This window comes from Saimiri boliviensis, chromosome 8 (genome assembly GCF_048565385.1).
Source record: "Saimiri boliviensis isolate mSaiBol1 chromosome 8, mSaiBol1.pri, whole genome shotgun sequence".
NCBI classification, from domain to species: Eukaryota; Metazoa; Chordata; class Mammalia; order Primates; family Cebidae; genus Saimiri; species Saimiri boliviensis.
Window position 1 is genome coordinate 9012029 of NC_133456.1, and position 21935 is coordinate 9033963.

At 41.5% G+C, this 21935-nt stretch overlaps 1 protein-coding gene and 1 pseudogene across 5 annotated transcripts in view; one reads left to right on the top strand and one right to left on the bottom strand.

The window, feature by feature from the left end:
* The window catches only part of NEK4 (NIMA related kinase 4), a 64075-nt gene that overhangs the window by 40459 nt on the left and 1681 nt on the right, over positions 1–21935 (top strand). For 3 of the 5 annotated variants that reach the window (XM_074403749.1, XM_074403748.1, XM_039477140.2), the window contains one exon: positions 864–997. In XM_074403749.1, the coding sequence (XP_074259850.1) occupies positions 864–997 (134 nt within the window). Of the gene's footprint in view, positions 1–863; positions 20625–21935 lie in introns of those variants that run through there. The other 2 variants (XR_012518712.1, XM_074403750.1) reach the window with 2 other exon arrangements.
* LOC141585290 (uncharacterized) lies at positions 6593–7522 on the bottom strand (annotated as a pseudogene).

Here is a 21935-nt window from a genome sequence, read left to right on the forward strand (position 1 = left end):
TGGCTCAAGCCTGTAATCCCAGCACTTTGGGAGGCCGAGGCGGTTGGATCATGAGGTCAAGAGATCGAGACCATCCTGGTCAACATGGTGAAACTCCATCTCTACTAAAAATACAAAAAATTAGCTGGGCATGGTGGCGCATGCCTGTAATCCCAGCTACTCAGGAGGCTGAGGCAGGAGAAATGCCTGAACCCAGGAGGCAGAGATTGTAGTGAGCCGAGATTGCGCCATTGCACTCCAGTCTGGGTAACAAGAGCGAAACTCCGTCTCAAAAAAAAAGAAAAAAAAGAATTAATTCGATGTTGTGGTGCATTCCTGTAGTTCTGGCTACTTGGGAGGTTGAGGCAGGATGATGGCTTGAGCCGAGGAGTTAGAGGCTATAGTGAACTATGGTCACAGTGCATGACATCCCCATGAAAGTGCAAGACCCTGTCACTTAGAAAAAAATAAAATATATTGGGCCGGGCGCGGTGGCTCAAGCCTTTAATCCCAGCACTTTGGGAGGCCGAGGCGGGTGGATCACGAGGTCAAGAGATCGAGACCGTCCTGGTCAATATGGTGAAACCTCGTCTCTACTAAAAATACAAAAAAAAAAAAAGTAGCTGGGCATGGTGGCACGTGCCTGTAATCCCAGCTACTCAGGAGACTGAGGCAGGAGAATTGCCTGAACCCAGGAGGCGGAGGTTGCGGTGAGCCGAGACCGCGCCATTGCACTCCAGCCTGGGTAACGAGAGCGAAACTCCGTCTCAAAAAAAAAAAGAAAAAAGAAAAAAAGAAAATACAAAGTTAAAAAAAATTGTGGTGTTCTTACTGTAGTGGTAAAAGTGTTTATTTTTCCCTTTGTGTTTGTTGTTCCCTTTTAGCTATCGTGCCAGGTTCTGAAAAGATCAGGAGACTAGTTGAAGTCTTGAGAGCTGATGTAATTCGGGGCCTGGGAGTTCAGCTTTTAGAGCAGGTGTATGATCTTTTGGAAGAGGAGGATGAATTCGAGAGAGAGGTGAGCGTCTTACTAGCTGTATCAAGCTGCTTATGATATAGAATTTTTTAAATAACCTTTTGAAATATAAATCCTGCATACAATTTACTCATCTAAAGTGTACAATTCAGTGGTTTTTAATGTGTTTTCAATGTTGTACAATCATCACTACAATCAATATTAGAACATTTTCATTACCCGACAAGAAACCCTGTACCCGTTAGTAGTCACTCCCATGATCCCCTTTGCCAAATCTGAAGTCATGATGATTTATTTGTATATTTTCTTCTAAGAGCTTTTTAGTTTTAGCCCTTACATTTAGGTCTTTGGACACTTTTTTATTTTTTTTAAGGAAAATTTAAACTTTAGGTTGGGTTTGGTGGCTCACACCTGTAATCACAGCACTTTTAGGAGGCTTGGATGGATGAATCACCTGAGGTCAGGAGTTCGAGACCAGCCTGGCCAGCATGGTGAAAGCCCATCTCTACTAAAAATAATAAAAATTAGCTGGACATGGTAGTGTGCACCTGTAATCCCAGCTACTCTGGAGGCTGAGGCAAGACAATCGTTTGAACCTGGGAGGCAAAGGTTGCAGTGAGCTGAGATCATCCTACTACTACCCTCTAGCCTGGGTGACAGAGTGAGACTCCGTCTCAAAATAAAATAGAGTAAAATAAAATAAACTGTATTACCTATTGCCTAAAACATGAGAACTATATACATTCTAAAAGAGTTACAAATTGTAGTGTCAGCAGTAAATGTGAATCATACTCAAGAAATTCTATACTGGTAGTTTTTTTTTAAATGAAATTTTATCTTATTCTGATAAAGACTAATGTATGCCTGATAACCTAGTGATAATTTATAAGTTTGGTAGTTCACAACATTTTTAGAACGCACATAATATTAACATGCAAGTAAAGCATTTTAGGAAGTTTTTTAAAGAATGAAGGGCTGGTTGGGCAGGGATGGGTTGGAACAACAAAAAAAAACAGATTGAAGTGTTTACCATAATTATTTTTAAAAACCTTGGTTCATCTTGAAAGATCGATGAATTTTTTTTTTTTTTTTTTTTGAGATAGAGTCTCACGCGGTTGCCAGCCTGGAGTGCAGTGGTGCAGTTTCGGCTCACTGAAACCTCTGCTTCCTGGATTCAAGTGATTCTTGTGCCTCAGCCTCCTGAGTAGCTGGGATGACAGACGTGTACCACCATACCCGGCTAATTTTTGTATTTTTAGTACAAATGAGGTTTCAACATGTTGGCCAGGATGGTCGTGATATCCTGACCTCGTGATCCACCTGCCTTGGCTTCCCAAAACACTGGGCCATAAGTTCTTGGATAAGCACAAAAGTTGAATGAATTTTCAACAAAATGTAATTAACATCTATGTTTTCAGTTGTTACTTAGGTTAAGAAATGTGGCTGGGCGCAGTGGCTCAAGCCTGTAATCCCAGCACTTTGGGAGGCCGAGGCGGGTGGATCACGAGGTCGAGAGATCGAGACCATCCTGGTCAACATGGTGAAACCCTGTCTCTACTAAAAATACAAAAAATAAAATTAGCTGGGCATGGTGGCACGTGCCTGTAATCCCAGCTACTCAGGAGGCTGAGGCAGGAGAATTGCCTGAACCCAGGAGGCGGAGGTTGCGGTGAGCCGAGATCGTGTCATTGCACTCCAGCCTGGGTAACAAGAGCAAAACTCTGTCTCAAAAAAAAAAAAAAAAAAAAAAAAAAGAAAAAATGTGGGGGCCGGGCGCGGTGGCTCAAGCCTCTAATCCCAGCACTTTGGGAGGCCGAGGCGGGTGGATCACGAGGTCAAGAGATCGAGACCATCCTGGTTAACATGGCGAAACCCCGTCTCTACTAAAAATACAAAACATTAGCTGGGTGTGGTGGCGCATGCCTGTAATCCCAGCTACTCAGGAGGTTGAGGCAGGAGAATTGCCTGAACCCAGGAGGTGGAGGTTGCGGTGAGCCGAGATCGTGCCATTGCACTCCAGCCTGGGTAACAAGAGTGAAACTCCATCTCAGAAAAAAAAAAAAAAAAGAAATGTGTTTTAGGATCTACTTACCAGTTTCTCTTTTTGATGCAAATATATAATCTGCCCTGATAAGTAACAAGGCATAGTACCCCCCTCCCAAAAATAAAAGAAAAAGAGAAAATCCATTCAAAGTGCCCAGCCAGATCGATGAATTTTTAAAATATCGGAAGAAAAGGAAAATAAAATTTCCCCCCCAAAATACATAAGAACCACTTACTGGCACTTGTATTTTAAGTACCTGGAGAAAAATAGAACAGATTTTTAAAGGCAATGGATAACAGCTGGTACAAGGGCTTGTTTCATTTGATTTAGTACCAGGTAAATTAAGAGTAAACATGCCATGGAAGACATAGTTGAGTTTTTCCTTCGCCTCTCATATTGCCCCACTTCTACAGACCACAGTACATCAGCAACCATCCTTGTTGCTCCACTAAGGAATCACTTTAGAGTCCATTTTTTTTTGTTACTTTTGTTGTTACATAAATTAACCCATTTATTATTATAGGCCATTGATGTCTCAAAGAGTAAAGGAGCATCTACTGGTCTTTCAGTTCCTTCAGTCTTCTGATGGTGAACTTTACTGTGACAGCAGAAGTGGTATTGTACGTCCAGGCACCACCAGATTCCAATTTTTAAATGGCTGGTCAGATGACACCAGTAAAGTTCTTTCCCTTTTTTTTTTTTTTTTTTGAGACGGAGTTTCACTCTTGTTACCCAGGCTGGAGTACAATGGCGCGATGTTGGCTCACTGCAACTTCCGCCTCCTGGATTCAGGCAATTCTCCTGTCTCAGCCTCCCGAGTAGCTGGGATTACAGGTATGCGCCACCATGTCCAGCTAATTTTTGTATTTTAGTAGAGACGGGGTTTCACCATTTTGACCAGGATGGTCTCGATCTCTTGACCTCGTGATCCACCCGCCTCGGCCTCCCAAAGTGCTGGGATTACAGGCTTGAGCCACCACACCCGGCCCAGGTTCTTTCCCTTTAAGATAAGGTATCAGTGAATGCTAACAGGTATCAATTTCTTTGATTAGGAACAAACAGCTCCTTCAGGAAATTCACTTACTTTCCTATCTTTGTTAATCTATCGTGTAAATTCTTTTTATCGGCATACTAATTATGATTGATTGCTATTTATAGCAAAGGAACATTCTCCGGACACACCTGATCTATTTACCAGTGACAAAGTGTGCTTACTTTACATAGTGCCATGGATTTCTCTTTTTCTTTTACTTTTGGGAGGGGAGTAGTATACCTTGTTATTTATCAGGGCAGATCATACATTTGCATCAAAAAGAGAAACTAGTAAGTAGATCCTAAAACACATTTCTTAACCTAAGTAACATCTGAAAACATAGATGTTAATTACATTTTGTTGAAAATTCATTCAACTTTCATGCTTATCCAAGAACTTTTAACATAATTTCTGATATAACTCATAACTCTCAGTACATATGTATTTTCAAAAGAAAACAAGTGATCAAGTAATATTTTTATCTATGCTAACTGGTACATTTTTATAGCAAATTGAAAATTCTGAGTAAACTGAAAATATGTTTAACACCAAAATAAATAAAGTGTATGTGGTTAGCTTATACATTTCTTAGTATAAAGGCAGAAGTGAATTTGTATCTTACAACAAGTCTATAAATCCAATTGCATTTTTTTTTTTTTTTGAGACAGCGTCTGGCACTGTCGCCCAGGCTGGAATACAGTGGTTCGATCTCGGCTCACTGCAATCTCCACCTCCTGGGTTCAAGCAATTCTCCTGTCTCACCCTCCCGAGTAGCTGGGACTACAGGTGTGCACCACCACACTCAACTAGTTATCTTTTTGTATTTTTTTGTAGAGTTGGGGTTTCACCATGTTGGCCAGGGTGGTCTCGATCTCCTAACCTTGTGATCTGCCTGCCTCGGCCTCCCAAAGTGCTGGGATTACAGGCATAAACCACTGCACCTGGCCCCAATTGCTTTTTTTCTGGAATTTTATATAGTGTCTCACCATGTTCCACAATACTAAAAATGACTTTTTTGGCATCAATCTATGCAAAAATTTCTTTCTTTCTTTCTTTTTTTTTTTTTTTTGAGATAGTGTTTCACTCTGTCACCCAGGTTCTAGAGTGCAGTGCAGTGACTCAATCTCGGCTCACTACAACCTCTGCCTCCTGGGTTCAGGCGATTCTCCTGCCTCAGCCTTCTGAGTAGCTGGGATTACAGGTGCGTGCCACCATGCCCAACTAATTTTTGTATTTTTAGTAGAGATGGGGTTTTGCTATGTTGACCAGAGTGGTCTTGAACTCTTGACCTCAAGCAGTCTGCCCACCTTGGCCTCCCAAGGTGCTAAGATGATAGGCATGAGCCACCCTGCCTGGCCTATGCAAAAATTTCTGATATTTTCCCCAAATGGCATGTAATTTTTTTTTCTCAGAATTTTATTAACTACTTTTTCTTACCGATCAAAAAGTTAAATTACTACTAGTTTCTCTTTTAGTTTTGCTCTAATACATGTTTTAAAAGTTTAAACATCTCTGATGTTTTTTAAAATAACTGGATAAAACACACTAGATGATTTCAAAAGATGGGTCTCAGTATCTGTCTCATTTGGCACTTCCTTAGTATCCAGAATAAATTAATAGAAATAAAAGTAATATAATTTTCAAATAATTCATACATACTGGAAGTCTTAGGAAAAGCAGCTTCTAAATGCAAGGACTAGGAGGTTTACTCATCTTACTTGTTATATGTGTTTCTCCTCACGGAGTAACTGAAGAGCTTTCTGGCTTGTTTGTGCAACTTTAGTTGGTAGGAAAGCATATACAAAGGGCCAAATCTTCTTGGTTTCCATTCTGGAGAATGTTTCCAATACGCCTTTTTTCTGGTAATATTCAAAGACTGGCTTTGTTTGCCTTTAGTTTCTTGATAACCATCTCTGGTTTATCATCCTCATGCTGAATAAGAGGCTACCCAGTCAATCATCAATGCCCACAGTTGCGGGAGGGTTGAATTCAATGTTGTAGACTCGGCCACTGGTGGGATGAATTGTACTGTTTTGATTAAACTCTCTACTCTAACTGTTCTTTTTTATTTTTTGAGATGGAGTCTTGCTCTCTCGCCCAGGCTGGAGTGCAGTGGCGCAATCTCAGCTCACTGCAACCTCCACCTCCCGATTTCAAGCAATTCTTCTGCCTCAGCCTCTCAAGCAGCTGGGACTATAGGTGTGTGCCATCACGCCTTGCTGATTTTTGTATTTTTAGTAGAGATGGGGTTCCACCATATTGGCTAGGCTGGTCTCGAATTCCTGACCTTGTGATCTGCCTACCTGGGCTTTCCAAAGTGCTGGGATTACAGGTGTGAGCCACTGTACCCTGCCAACTGTTCTCTCTTTATATATTATTTTTATATATGTTATCTTTACATTTGTGAGGTTACCTTTCAGTGTGAATCAGTAGATGGGTACTGAGGCTTGAATGCAGACTAAATTCTTTGCCACATTTATTACATTTGTAAGGTTTGTCACCTGTGTGAGTCCTCTAATGTTGTGTTAGCTATGAAGTGCAACTGAAGACTTTGCTACATTTATTGCATCTGTTAGGTGTGCAGTAAATTCTCTCCAGTATGAATTTTCCAATGTCATGCAAGGTGTAGATTTTGATTGAAAATTTTGTCACATGCATTATTACACTTGTAAGGTCTCTCTTCAGTATGAATTATCTGATGGTTGGCTAGGTGTAACTTGCACCTGAGGACCTTGACATATTCACTATATTTGTAAAGTTTCTCTCCAGTAGGGATTAGAAGGTGGGCCATAAGTCCTGAACGTATGCTAAATGCTTTTCAACATTCGTTACATTTGTAAGGCTTCTCTGTACTATGAATTATTTGATGCTGTGCAAGGCATGAAAGTTGACCAAAGACCTTGCCACATTCATTACATTTGTAAGGTTTTTCTGCATTGTGACTTCTCTTTTGATTGGTTGGGGAAAATTTGTGCCTGAAGTTCTTGCACACTTATTACATTCGTAAGGTTTCTCTCCAGTATGGATCACAAGATGGGCAGTGAGTCCTGAACACTCTTTAAATGCTTTGCCACATTTGTTACATTTGTGAGGCCTCTCTCAGTATGAATTCTTTGATGTTGTGCAAGGTTTAAATTGTTATTAAACACCTTGTCACACTCACTACATTTGTAAGGCTTCTATCCAGTATGAATTCTCCAGTGTTCTACAAGGTGTGGATTGCAACTAAAGACCTTGCCACATTCACTGCATTTGTAAGGTTTATCTGCAGTTTGGATTACTTGATGGTTAGTAAGGCTTGCAGACACTCTAAAAACTTTGCTGTCTTCACTGCATTCATGAGGTTTTCCTCTAATATGTGCTTTATTTTCTTGTGGGAGTGATGGGAAATCAATAAAATCATTTATTTATTTAAAATGTGTGTTTTGACACTAGAGGAAATTTTTTGAAGTGGTGGAACTGAGGAACTGTGGTTTGTAAACTTTTCAACTTAATTACTTCCATAATTTTTTTTTTTTTTTTTTTTTTTGAGGCAGAGTCTTCCTCTGTGCCCAGGCTGGAGTGCAGTGGCACAATCTTGGCTCACTACAACCTCTGCCTCCTGGGTTCAAGCAATTCTCCTGCCTCAGCCTTCCAGGTAGCTGGGACTACAGGCACCTGCCACCACGCCCAGCTAATTTTTGTATTTTTAGTAGAGACAGGGTTTCACCATGTTGGCCAGGCTGATCTTGAACTCCCTAATTTGTGATCCACCCGTCCTAGCCTCCCAAAGTGCTGGAATTACAGGTGTGAGCCACCATGCCCAGCCGATCATAACTTTTCTTCCAGCTTAAAATAGCTGCAGTTCAGGCCGATGTGACTGAAGAGTTAATCCAAATTGATTTTTAATAGGCTTGTTTTCTGCGTTGCTTCCCAATATATAGTTCCTCCCTGTGTTCACACCCTTGATGCCTTCCCTGCCATCTGGATTGTTTGCTGTTTTCACCCTGCAGAATCCAGAGCTCTCGCCTTGGCTCCAACATGGAGATATTACTCAGGTCAGGAAGACAGATTCCCAGGAAGACCAGGTTCCTATAATTCTCCTACATCATTTCCCTATATAAAGCCCTCTGTGCAGGGTCCAGTTATTTCCACTCCTCCTGAGAGAATTCAATGGCCACATCCGTTTGAGTGTCAAGTGACCCTGAGTAACAGCCATTTCTGATTCCTTTTCTTTCCTCTCTCTTCTGGACTTCGTGACATAGCATGATTCTTTAGAAATTAGTCAATGAATGGAGCGTGCAGGACTGATAATTGCTCTGGGCAAGTAAGTTAGTGTGTGGTGAGTGCATGTGACGGGGTAGTTCATAACTGTACACTGCTGTAGATTTTATAAATACTTAATACTTGGCTGGGCATGGTGGCTCACACCTGTAATCCCAGCATGTATTAGTCTGTTCTCACACTGCTAATAAAGACATACCCGAGACTGGGTAATTTTTAAAGGAAAGAGGTTTAATTGACTCACAGTTCCACATGGCTGGGGAGGCCTCACATTCATAGCAGGTGGTTAAGGGGAAGCAAGACATGTCTTATGTAGCAGCAGGCAAGCGAGTGTGTGCCGGTGCAGTGCCTTTTATAAAACCATCAGATCTCGTGAGACTTAGTCACTATCACAAGAACTGCATGGGAAAAACCTGCCCCCATGATTCACTTACCTCCCACCAGCTCCCTCCCAGGACATGTGGGGATTATGGGAGCTACAATTCAAGATGATATTTGGGTAGGGACACAGCCAAACAGTACTTTTGGAGGACAAGGTGGGCAGATTGCTTGAACTCAGAAGTTTGAGACCAGCCTGGGTAACATGGCGAGGCTCCTGTATGCACTGTGCGTAACCTTCACTCCACGTGATCCATTTTCAGGTCTCATTGGACGCATTTTGAGTTAATTGTTGTATATGGCATGAAGTAAAGCTCCAACTTTATTATGTATGTGGGTGTCCTGTTGTCCCATCACCATTTGTTGCGAAGATTATTTTTTCACCTTGTTAAAAATCAGTTGCCTATAGACACATAGGTTTATTTCTGGACTCTCAGTTCTATTCCATTGATCTATATATCTATCCTTATGCCACTATTACACTTTGTTTACTGTTGCTTTGGAGTAAGACTTGAAATCAGGAAGGGTGAGTCCTCCACTATTATTCTTTTTTAAGATTGTTTTGGTTATTCTGGGTCCCTTGCAATTTCATATGAATTTTAGAATTTGCTTGTCAATTTCCACAAAGAAGCAAGCTGGGGTTCTGTTAGGGATTTTGTTGAATCTATAGATCAATTTGAAGAATAGTGCCGTCTTAGCAATGTTAGATCTTGGGATCCATGAACAGAAGATGATTTTATTTAGATTTTAAATTTCTTAACAATGTTTTCTATAAATGTTGTACTACTTTTGTTAAATTTATTCCTAAGTATTCTTTTTTGTTGTCTTGTTTGTTTGTTTGTTAGTTTTTGAGACAGAGTCTCACTCTGTCACAGAGGCTGGAGTGCAGTGATGTGATCTTGACTCACTGCAACCTCCACCTCCTGGGTTCAAGCAATTATCTGCCTCAGCCTCCCTAGTAGCTCAGATTACAGGAGCCTGCCACCACGCCTGGCTAATTTTAGTATTTTTAGTAGAGACGGGGTTTCACCATGTTGGCCAAGCTGGGCTTGAACTTCTGGCCTCAAGTAGTCTGCCCACCTCGGCCTCCCAAAGTGCTAGGATTACACATGTCAGCCACTGCACCCAGACTTCCTCAGTATTCTTTGTGATGCCATTATAATTGGAATTTTCTCTCTCTCTCTCTTTCTTTCTTTTTTTTTTTGGTCTTTTATAATTGGAATTTTCTTATATTCATTTGCAATTTTCTTATATTCATTTGCAATTGCATACAGATACATCTGATTCAAGGTAGCATTTTAATTTCCTTAATTATTATTTTTTTTAAACTGTATACTTTCGAGGTGTGTCCTTAGTGGTTGCCCTAAGGCTTCCTATATACATCTTACTGGAATCAGCTTCAGACTTATACTAACTTAATTCTAGTGAGATAGAGAGTGTAGTAGCACCATCTTGACTTACTGCAGCCTTCACCTTTTGGACTTAAGCAGTCCTCCTGCCTCAGCCCCACAAGTAGCTGGGTCTACAGGCATGCACCATCATTCCTGGCTGATTTTTGTATTTTTTGGATTTTGCCTACTCTGGCTTCAAACTCCTGAGCTCAGGCAGTTTGCCTGCCTCACCCTCCCAAAGTGCTGGGATTACAGGCATGAGCCACTGCACCTGGCCTCTCTTTTCACTCTTATTGTGATACTATTGTTATCTGTAACATACCTATAAATATTACATACTCAACATTACATAGTTATAATTACTTTATATGACTTTATGTGTCTTAAAGAAGTTGAGCAAAGAAAGGAAAGTATATTTGTAGATTTTGTTATTGAAATTCTGTCATTTCTAGATCTCTTTTGTTTCTTTGCATTCAACTTTCCATGTGGAGTCATTTCTGTAGTCTAATACAGCTTTGCTCCCACTTAGCTCCTTTGTGAAATATATTACATTTCTATATGTTATAGGCTCAACAATATATACAATTTAAAAAATTATAGTAAAATGGACATAAAATATATGATTTTCGTCATTTTAAAGCATACGGTTTAGTGGTATAAAGTATGTTCACGTTATACAACTATCACCACCATCTATCATGAGAACATTTTTCACGTTGCAGAACTGAAACTCTACACCCATTTAACAATAGTTCCCCATTTCCTGCTCTCACCAGCCCCTGGCAACCACCCTTCTACTTTCTGTCTCTATGAATTTGACTATTCTAATCATTTACACAAAGCCTAAACATAAAAGTAAACCTTACCCACAAAGAAAGCTCCATGCCCAGATGCTTTACTGGTGAATTTTTCCAACCATCTAAGAAAGAACACCAATCCTACACAAAGTCTTCTGGAATACTTTAACAGGGGATACTTCCACCTTATCCACAAAACCAGCATAACTCTGACATAAAAACTCAATGAGGACACTATATGAAAAATATATCAGATCAATATCTCTCATAAACAGAGATGAAAAAACTTGAATCATCTGGATTTTGTTACAGATTTTCGAAACACTGTTTATAAGGGATATTCATATGCATTTTTCTTTTTCCGTGGTGTCCCTGTCTGGCCCTAGCACCGGGGGCATTGTCAGCCTCATAGAATGAACCAGGAATTGCCCCTTCCTCCTCAACTCTCTGGAAAAGTTTGAGAAGGATTGGCATCAGTTCCTCTCCAAATGTTTGGTAAAATCACCAGCAAAGCCATCAGGTTTAGGACCTTTCCTTTTTGGGAGTTTGTTGATGATTGATTCATTCTCTTTATTCTAGTTATGGGTCTATTCAGGTTTTCTATTTTTTTGTGATTCAGTCTCAGTAGGTTATGTCTCTAGGAATGTGTCCATTTCATCTAGGTTTATGCAACTTGTTAGCATAAAATTGTTCGTTCTCTTATAATTCTTTTTATTTCTGTAGAGTTGGTAGTAATCTGTTCATTTTAATTTTTTTCTTATTTTAGTAAATTTGAGGCATGTCTGTTTATTAAGGCAAGTCAAGTGAAGCAATATATATATTTTTTAAGATGGAGTCTCGCTCAGCCACCCCAGGCTGGAATGCAGTAGTGCAATCTTGGCCCACTGCAACTACCGTCTCCCCGGTTCAAGTGATTTTCCTGTCTCAGCCTCACCATCATGCCTGGCTAATTTTTGTATTTTAGTAAAGATGGGGTTTCCCCACATTGGTCAGGCTGGTCTTGAACTCCTGACCTCAGGTGTTCCACCTGCCTCGGCCTCCCAGAGTGCTCGGATTACAGGTGTGAGCCATTGTGCCTTTTTTTTTTTTTTTTTAATTTAAAATATTTGAAACAGGATCTCGTTCTGTCCCCCAGGCTGGGCTTTGGCTTGCTGCAACCTCTACCTCCCAGGCTCAAGTGACCCTCCCACCTCAGCCTCTAGAATAGCTGGGACTACAGGTGTGGGCCACCACATCTGGCTAATTATTTTTGTACTTTTTGTGGAGACAGGCTTTTACTGTGTTGTCCAGGCTGGTCTTGGACTCTTAGGCTCAACTGATTCACCTGTTTCAGCCTCCTAAAGTGTTAGGGTTACAGGTGTGAGCTACCATGGCTGGCCCCTTAATTTTTTTTTTTTTTTTTTTTGAGTCACGCTTTGTTGCCAGGCTCCAGAGCAGTGGCATGATCTCAGCTCACTGCAGCCTCCACCTCTCAGGTTCAAGCTGTTCCTCTGCCTCAGCCTTTCAAGTAGCTCAGACTCCCAGCGAGTGCCACCACACCCAGCTAATTTTTTGTATTTTTAGTAGAGACGGGGTTTCACCATGTAAGCCAGGATGGTCTCGATTTCCTGACCTTGTAATCCACCTGCCTTGCCCTCCCAAAGCTGGGATTACAGGCATGAGCTACCAAGCCTGGCTAATTTTTTAAATTATTCGTAGAAACAAGATCTGTCTGTATTGCCCAGGCTGGTCTTGAACTCCTGCCCTCATGCAATCCTCCCACCTTGATCTCCTAGCATGAGCCACTGCCCAGCCCAATATCTTTCTTTTTTAATGTAAGTGTTTATAGCTATAAATTCCCCCCTTAGCACTGTTTTTGTTGAATTCTAAAAGTTTGAGTATATCGTTTTTAATTTTCATTTGTCTCTTTTCTCATTTTCCTTTTGATTCTTCTTTGATCCATTGGTGATTTAAGAGTGTGTTATTTAGGCTAGGCACAGTGGCTCATTCCTGTAATCTCAGCCTTTTGGGAGCTGAAGCAGGTGGATCACTTGAGGTCAGGAGTTTGAGGCCAGCTTGGCCGATATCTGAAACCTGTCATTACTAAAAATACAAATATTAGCTGGTTGTGATGTTGGGCAAATGTAAATCCCAGGTACTCAGGAGATTGAGGCAGGAGAATTGCTTGAGCCTGGGAAGTGGAGGTTGGAGTGAACTGAGATCACACTACAACACTCCAGCCTGGGCGACTCCATCTCAAAAAAAAAAAAAAAAAGTGTTATTTAGTTCCCACAAATTTGTATATTTTAGTTTTCCTTGTTACTGATTTCTAATTTTATCCCACTGTAGTTGGAGAAGATACTCTGTATGATATCTTTCCTTTAAAATCTATGGAGATTTAATTTGTGGTCTACAGTATCCTCTGTCTGGGAGAATGACCCATGTGCGCTTGAGAAGAATGTGTATTCTGTTGGGTAAAGAGTATTAGATGTAGGCCAGGCTCAGTGGCTCATGCCTGTAATCCCGGGAGGCCAAGGCCAGTGGATCGCCCAAGGTTAGAAGTTCGAGACCAGCCTGACATGGTAAAAACCCTGTCTTTACTAAAAATACAAATTAGCTTGGGCGTGGTGGTACATGTCTGTAATCCCAGCTACCTGGGAGGCTGAGACAGAAGAATCGCTTGAACCCAGGAGACAGAGGTTGTAGTGAGCTAAGATTGAGCCATTGCACTCCAGCCTGGGCAACAAAAGTGAAAGACCATCTCAAAAAAAAAAAAAAAAAAAAAAGTTTTAGATGTCTGTTAGATCTAGTTGGTTTACTGCATCGTTCAAGTCCTCTATTTTCTTTTCTTTTCTTTCTTTCTTTCTTCTTTTATTTTTGAGACGGAGTCTCGTGCCCAGGCTGGAGTATAGTGGCACAATGGCTCACTGCAACGTCCACCTCCCTAGTTCAAGCAGTTCCCCTGCCTCAGCCTCCCGAGTAGCTGGGATTACAGGCACATGCCACCATGCCTGGCCAAATTTTTTTTTTGTATTTTTAGTAGAGATGAGGTTTCACCATGTTGGCCAGACTGGTCTCTAACTCCTGACCTCAGGCAGTCCACTCCTGTGAGCCTCGCAAAGTGCTAGGATTACAGGTATGAGCCACCCAGCCAAGTTCTCTATTTTCTTAATTACCTTCTGCCAGGTTGTTCTATCTATTATTGAGAGTGGGGTATTGAAGTCTCCAATTATTATTTATGGTTTGTTTTTTACACCCAGAAACAAACCATCAGTATCTTCATTTGTACACTTAGGTGGATAAATGTTAATAATTGTTCTAATCTTCTTGTTCACGTCTTCTTTCTTTGTCTCTTATAACTTTTTTAAATTTAAATACTATTTTGTCTGATATTTGTAAAGCCATCCCTAATCTTCTTTGGTTACAATTTGTGTGGAATATTTTTTTCAAAATTTTTACTTTCAATCTTTTTGTGTCTTTAGATCTAGAGTCTCTTATAGATAGCATATAGGTAGATGATGAGTTTTTTTTAATCTATCCTACCAATTTCTATCTTTTGATTGGAGAGTTTAATCCGTTTACATTTAAAGTAATTATTGATAAGGAGAGACGTCTGTAATTTTACTAATTTATGTTATATATGCATTATAGTTTTTTAATTACTGACTTATTTTGTGTTTAGCTGATTTTTTGTAGTGAAAAATTTTAATATAATATATAACATATCCTATAACTGTTTTTCTGTGATTACAGTGGAGATTATATTTGACATCCTAAAATTATAATACTCTAGTTTGAATTTATACCAGCTTAACTTCAATAACATATAAAAACTCTGCCCTTTTAACAGCTCTGCCCCAACTCCTTCTAGTTATTGATGTCACAAAAGTATATCTTTGTAATTTTATGTTTAAAAACAGAAACTAAAAATTGGTTTTTAAAATGCATTAATCTCTTAAATTTTATGGAAAACAAAATGTGGAATTGCAAACCAGAATTACAGTAATATTAGCTTTTAGACTAATTGTTTTGTAATGTATTAGCCTCTTAAATCTTGTAAGAAAAAAATAAATTATAAACAATTGTTACAATAATACTAGCTTTTGCTAGGCGGGGTGGCTAACACTTGTAATCCCAGTGCTTTGGGTGGTTGAGGCAGGCAGATCACGAGATCAGGAGATTGAGACCATTTGGCCAACATGGTGTAACCCTGTCTCTACTAAAAAATACAAAAATTAGCTGGGCGTGGTGGTGCGGGCCTGTAGTCCCAGCTACTCGGGAGGCTGAGGCAGGAGAATCACTTGAGCCCAGGAGGTGGAGGTTGCAGTGAACTGAGATCATGCCACAGCACTCCAGCCTGGCGACAGCAAGACTCCATCTCAAAAACAAAAAACAAACAACAAAAAAACAATACTATCTTTTGTAGTTTCCCATCTGTTTACCTTTACCAAAGGGATTTCTTTTATAAATATATTTTTTACTGTTAATCAGCAAATCGTAATTGTACATATTTATAGAGTACAATGTGATGTTCCGATATAGGTATACAATGTGGTTTGATTAAATCAAGCTAATCAACATCTATCACCTCAAGTATTTATCATTTTGTTGCAATGAGAATATTTGAAATTCTCTTAGCAATTTTGAAATATGTAATACATTTTTATTAAATGTATTCACCATGTTGTGCAGTGTATCTTAAAATACTTACTTATTCTGTATGACTGAACCTTGTACCCTGGATCACCACTTCCCCATTCTCCCCACCCTCCAGCCTCTGGTAAACACCATTTTCCTCTCTGTTCCTATCAATTTGATTAATTTGATTGTTTTTAGAGAGTTTTCTTTCTTCATAAAGCTTCAGATTACTTAGTGTCATTTCATTTCAACCTGCAGAATTCCCTTGAATATTCCTTATAGGGAAAATCTATAGTGTTAATGAATTCTGTCTGCTTTTATCTGGAAATATTTTATTGGGGATCCTTTGTATGTGACAAGTTGCTTCTCTGATGCTGTTTTCAGGATTCTTTGTCTTTGTCTTTTGACAGTGTGTGTTTATGTGTTTGTGTGTAGGTGTGTTTTAAGACAAAGTCTCACTCTGTCACCCAGGGTGGAGTGTAGTGGCAACCTCCACCTCCTGGGTTCTTGAGATTCTTGTGACTCAGTCTCCTGCATAGCTGGGATCACTGGCATATGCTACCATGCTGGGCTAATTTTCGTATTTTTAGTAGAGACAGGGTTTCACCACATCAACCAGGTTGGTCTTGAACTTTTGACCTTAAGTGATCTGCCTGCCATAGCCTCCCAAAGTGTTGGGATAACAGGTGTGAGTCACTGAGCCTGGCTGTGTCGTTTGACAGTTTGATTATAATGTGTCTCAGTATGGAATCAAGTTCATCCTACTTGGAGTTTGTTGAGCTTCTTGGATGTTTATATTTATTTTGTTCTTTAAATATTTGTCTTTCATCAAACTTGTGAATTTTTCAGTTATTATTTCTTCAGATCATTTATCTGATCCTCTCTCTCTCCTCTTTCTCTGGGACTACCACATTGCATACGTTGGGCTGCTCAGTGGTGTCCTACAGGTCCTTTAGGCTCTGTTCACTTTCTGTGGTCTTTCTACTTCTGTTCTTCAGACTTGATACTTTTAATTATTCGATCTTCAGGTTCACTATTTCTTTCTTCCGCTTGCTCAGATCTGCTTTTTCATTGCAGTTATTGTACTTTTCAGCTTAGAATTTCTTTTTTTTCAGGCTGGGTGCAGTGGCTCACACCTGTATTCCCAGCACTTTGGAAGCCTGATGCAGGCAGATCACTTGAGGTCAGGAGTTCAACCAGCCTGATTAACATGGTGAAACCCCATACACTAAAAATACAAAAATTAGGGACGGTGGCACATGCCAGTGATCCCAGACAAGGTCTTGCTCTGTCATCCAGGCTGGAGTACAATGCCGTATTCACAGCTCACTGCAGCTTCAACCTCCCAGACTTAAGCAGTTCTCCTGTAAGCCTCCCTGGTAGCTTGAACAACAGGCATGTCCCACCACACCTAGCTAATAATTTTTTTTTTTTTTTTGGTAGAGACAGGGTATCCCTGTGTTGCCCAGGTGTGTCTTGAACTCCTGGGCTCAAGCAATTCTCCTGCCTTGGCCTCCCAAAGATCTGGAATTCTAGGCATAAGCCACTGTACCCAGTGGCTTTGGAATATCCTGCTCCTTCCATGTATGGTCCCCAAAAGGGGAAAAAGAGAAAAACAAAAGGGGAGAAATAAAGTCACCAGCCTTTTAAATAGCCAGGAAGTCACTTAAGCTAGAGGGAGAGAGGTTTGCAACAGTGTCAGTGATAGTTGCAACACTGGTTTCCTGCTTCTGTGTGTATACATACCTCAGTGATCAGAAGCAGCTGTCAGTACACAGATCCCTGATATTTGGAGGACTGGTTTCTTATTGCCTACCCTGCTTCTTGCAGGCATCATGCAGGCTACTTCAGGAACAGACAGTATGACTGTCTGCCACTGGGTGCAGGGTGCTTAGGGATGAAATTAACCACAATTTAACTTCTAAGACTTTCCCCAGATGTTTCCGGCCTTCAGTAGAATCCAGAGTTTTTAAATAGTTACATAAAAGAGATTCTGTCAGTACAATTTTTGCCTAAGTGAGGAGACGGATTCCTTATGCTACTTATACTTACTCTGCATCTTCTATACTACTGTTTCATACAATAGCTTTTCAAATTAGTTAAGAGAGGCATTATGTGTTTGTACCTGTGTTTCATAGTTACCTTTACCAGTAAGTACCCTTTTGTGTTTCCACATTGCTTTGAGTTATTGTGTAGGGTCTTATCCTTTTAGCCTGATGAACGTCCCTTAGTGTGTCCTGTTATGTGGGTCTGCTAGCCACAGATTCTCTGCATTTGTTTATCTGGGAATTTTTCATTTCACTTTTATTTTTGAATGATAGATTTGCTAGACATGGGATTCTTTGTTGACAGTTTTTTGGAGCACTTCGAATCTTATCCTTTTGCCTTCTAGCCTCCATTGTTTATGAGGAGACATTAACTGTGAATGTTATTGGTGTTGCCTTCTGATAACGTTATTTTCATCTTGCTGCTTTCAAGATTTTCTGTTTTTGACTTTAAGCACTTTAACCCTGATGTGTCTGTGGATCTCTTTGAGTTTATTCTACTTGGAAGTTCATTTAGCTTCTTGGATGTGTAGATCAGTGTTTTTCAATAAATTGTAAAGTATTCAGGCATTATTTCTTTAAAAAATTTTTTTCTGGCCGGGCGTGGTGGCTCAAGCCTATAATCCCAGCACTTTGGGAGGCCGAGGCGGGTGGATCACAAGGTCAAGAGATCAAGACCATCCTGGTCAACATGGTGAAATCCCATCTCTACTAAAAATAGAAAGAATTAGCTGGGCATGGTGGCATGTGTCTGTAATCCCAGCTACTCAGGAGGCTGAGGCAGGAGAATTGCCTGAACCCAGGAAGCAGAGGTTGCGGTGAGCCGAGATCGTGCCATTGCACTCCAGCCTGGTTAACAAGAGCGAAACTCTGTCTCAAAAAAAAAAAAAAAAAAAAAATATGCTCCTTTTTTTTTCTTTCTTTAAGATGGAGTCTTGCTCTGTCACCCAGGCTGGAGTGCAGTGATGTAATCTTGGCTCACAGCAACTTCCATCTCCTGGGTTCTTGGCATGGTGGTGTGCGTCTGTAGTCCTAGCTACTCATCTCTGTCAGCCTCCCAAGTAGCTGGCACTACAGGCGCTTACCACCATGCCTGGCTAATTTTTGTATTTTTAGTAGAGACGGGATTTTACCATGTTGGCCAAGCTGTACTTGTACTCTTGACCTGGTGTCATACTCTTGACACCATGCCTGACCTATAGTTATATTTCTAAAGAGCTAACTAGGAAGTGGGAAAAGGAGGAAAAGAAGAATGGGAAAACAAGGAATTTAAAAATAAATAATTAAATTAAATAATTGAGGCCAGGTGCAGTGGCTCATGCCTATAATCCCAGCATCTGGGGAGGCCGAGGTGGGTGGATAACTTGAGGTCAAGAGTTTGAGACCAGCCTGGCCAACATGATGAAACCCCATCTCTACTAAAAATACAAAAATTAGCTTGGCATGGTGGTGGGTGCCTGTAATCCCAGCTACTTGGGAGACTGAGGCATGAGAATTGCTTGAACCTGGGGGCAGAGGTTGCAGGGAGCTGAGATTGTGTCACTGTACCATTTAATTAAAATGGAGGATTCACCATGTTGGCCAGGCTGGTCTTCAACTCCTGACCTTAAGTGATCCACCCACCTCAGCCTCCCAACGTGCTGGGATTATAGGTACGAGCCACGGTGCTTGGCCTGGGCCCCATAATTTTTAGCAGTCCTTTACCCAAAGTAAAGCCTACATCCTAGTACCCTGGGCTAGGTGGAAGAAGGGAGCTCCCACTTCTTGCCTGCATGCTCCTGAAATGTAGCCTCAACAGCAGGCAGCAGGATGAGATCTGCTGATGTCCTGCCCTCCCAAGAAGATAGCCGTTCAACTGGAAGCTGCAGGGAAACAAAGGCCTATGTTCTTGGCTTCACTGGCCTGGAGTAGAATTTTTGCCTCACTTAGGTAGGGTGGAGAAAGGTAGCAGTTGGTCTTCATTTGCATACCACTGACTCTTACTGTTCTGATACTAAAGTTTAGATTTGCTCAAATAAATGTTTCTTCTGTCAAAAGACAAAATTATAACACATTTTGTTTAAAGATCTCAATTGGTTTTAGTGATTCTGGCATTGGGGAACACTTCATTCTATAAAATAGAATAAATGTTTAATGAGGGAAGCAGAGGAGATCGACTTTATAGACAGAAAAGGGGTTGGATAAAGCAGAAAAAAAGAACAAAAAGTAGATTTGTCTCAGTTGATAGGGTGGCTCCAGAAAAAAAGTGGATTGGTCATTTTAGGGTGGGGACAAAGAGACACAATAATAGAAAAATAATTGATTGGTTAACATCAGGTTATTCCAGATGAAACTTCACATGATGTCAGTTGAAACTGGCCTGTTTGGAAAATTAGGCTGTTAGCTCTTTCAGTCTCTCAATTACTTGAAAGGCCAGATGACTGCTCAGTTTCAGTTTGGTGAGCATGAGTGACTCCATTATGATTTTTAGTCTGGACTGTTGGGCCTAGTGTTATGGGATCTTTGAGGTGTCACTTTTCTGGCCAGAAATATCTGTGGCTGATGGCCCCTTTGCCTGAGTTTTGCTCAGACCCACTGGGCTTGTTCTGCCGATGGCCTGGCATTGCATTCAGCTCATATTACCAGCCTGTATCCCATGCTTGCCAAGGGAGAGTCAGGCGTGGAGCAGCAAGGGGTGTGAGAGTGAGCATGGTGTCCAGCCACTGCACAGACACTCCAGCTGCCGCAGCGGGGTGGGCATCTCCAGGTGCCGGCATGGGCACTGGCCCTTTGTGAGGCTACAGCCAGACCAGATGCACCTCAGGCAGCTTCCACTGCTGGCACTGGGGAATACTGGCTAAGCTTGGAGATGCCAGGAACCACAGGGCCCCAAAGAGGGTTAGTATTATGGGATCTTTGAGGTATCACTTGGCTTGGGGGGCTTCCAGGTCTGGGCTCCTTGAAGGGCCACAGCTCTTCTCTCCTCTTCACATGCAGCATGGTGAGAAGGTGGCATGTTTCAACCCCTAACATGTTTACATCACAGTTCTTTTAGCCTCACCAATCAGTCGGTCCGGAGTTCTTGTCCTGTGACCAGGAAGAGATACGAAGACAAGTGAAGGGTAAGGAAGACAAAGAGGAACTTTATTGAGAGAACAGCTCAGAGGAGACCCATAGTGGGCAGCTCCTTTCCATAGCCAGGCTGTCTCCTATGCAGCTGGTCATCTTGATGAGTGTTGAGCTCCTCAGCAGAGAGGGTATGCAGGCTGATGCCAAGCTGCCCTCCTCACCCCCTCAGCTTGCCTCTGCCATCCTGCGCTTGTTGGAGCCCAAAATCTGGAGGGGGACAAAGCCGCAGGGGGCTGGCGTGTCATAGCTACCCCTGGGCATGGCCTGGTTACCTGCTTTGGGGACACAGGGCACAGGGTTCCATTAGTGCCACTGCTATTCCTGCAGCTGCTCCTGCCATCACTGTTCACACCTTCCTGCTGCTGCCAGCATGATGGTAGTGGCTGTTCCTGATGGCTTGTGGCTGCCATCACTAGTGCAGGAGTTTAGTCCAAAACAGTGGGCTCCTATAATTTTTATTTTAAAATTCATATGCCATATTCTCTTAGCACCATTTCCAGAGACTTGAGTTTGTTTTTTTGAGTTGAAGTCTTGCTCTATAGCCCAGGCTGTAGTGCAGTGGCATGATAATGGCTCACTGCTCCGAGAAGCTCTGTAAACCTCCCACCACTTTCAGTGAAACTGGTGAAAATTCCTTTAAAAACTAACTATTTGGCCAAGTACCATGGTCAGTGCATTGTATCAGGAGGTTCATAGTATCTGTTTAACATGCTAGCTGTTATTTTAATTTTGAACAGTTCTTTCAACAAGCACATATTGATTGTCACTTAGTACTTTTTTATTACTAGTCAGATTGAATTTTATGTATGCTCATGGTATGGAAAAGGGTCAGGGAAGTGCTAGGTACAGGAGGGCATGGCCTCTGGCTCCACCCTCAGGCCTGTGCCCACAGACCTCGGTGAGAACAGGCACTCCTGCCTTTACACCCAAATGTTGCATTTCCCAAGACCACCCTGGCCTGCCACACTCCCATTCTGTGCCTATAAAGTCGCAGAGACCCTAGCAGGAACACATACACAAGAGGCTGGACGTCGAGAGGAACACATCAGCAGAAGAAGACACAGCAGCTGGACATTGAGAGGATGTTGAAGGGAGCATGCCAGCAGAAGAGCACACTGACAGATGCCAGCATGCCAACAATCCTTCGACTGGCAGAACGAGGTGGAGTTTGGCCAGAGCAGTTGAAGGAGAACCCCCTGCTGAGCGGCCGGATTCCAGGGGAAAACCATCTCCCTTCCGGCTCCCCCATCTGCTGAGAGCTACTTCCACTCAATAAAACCTTGCACTCATATCCCAAGCCCACA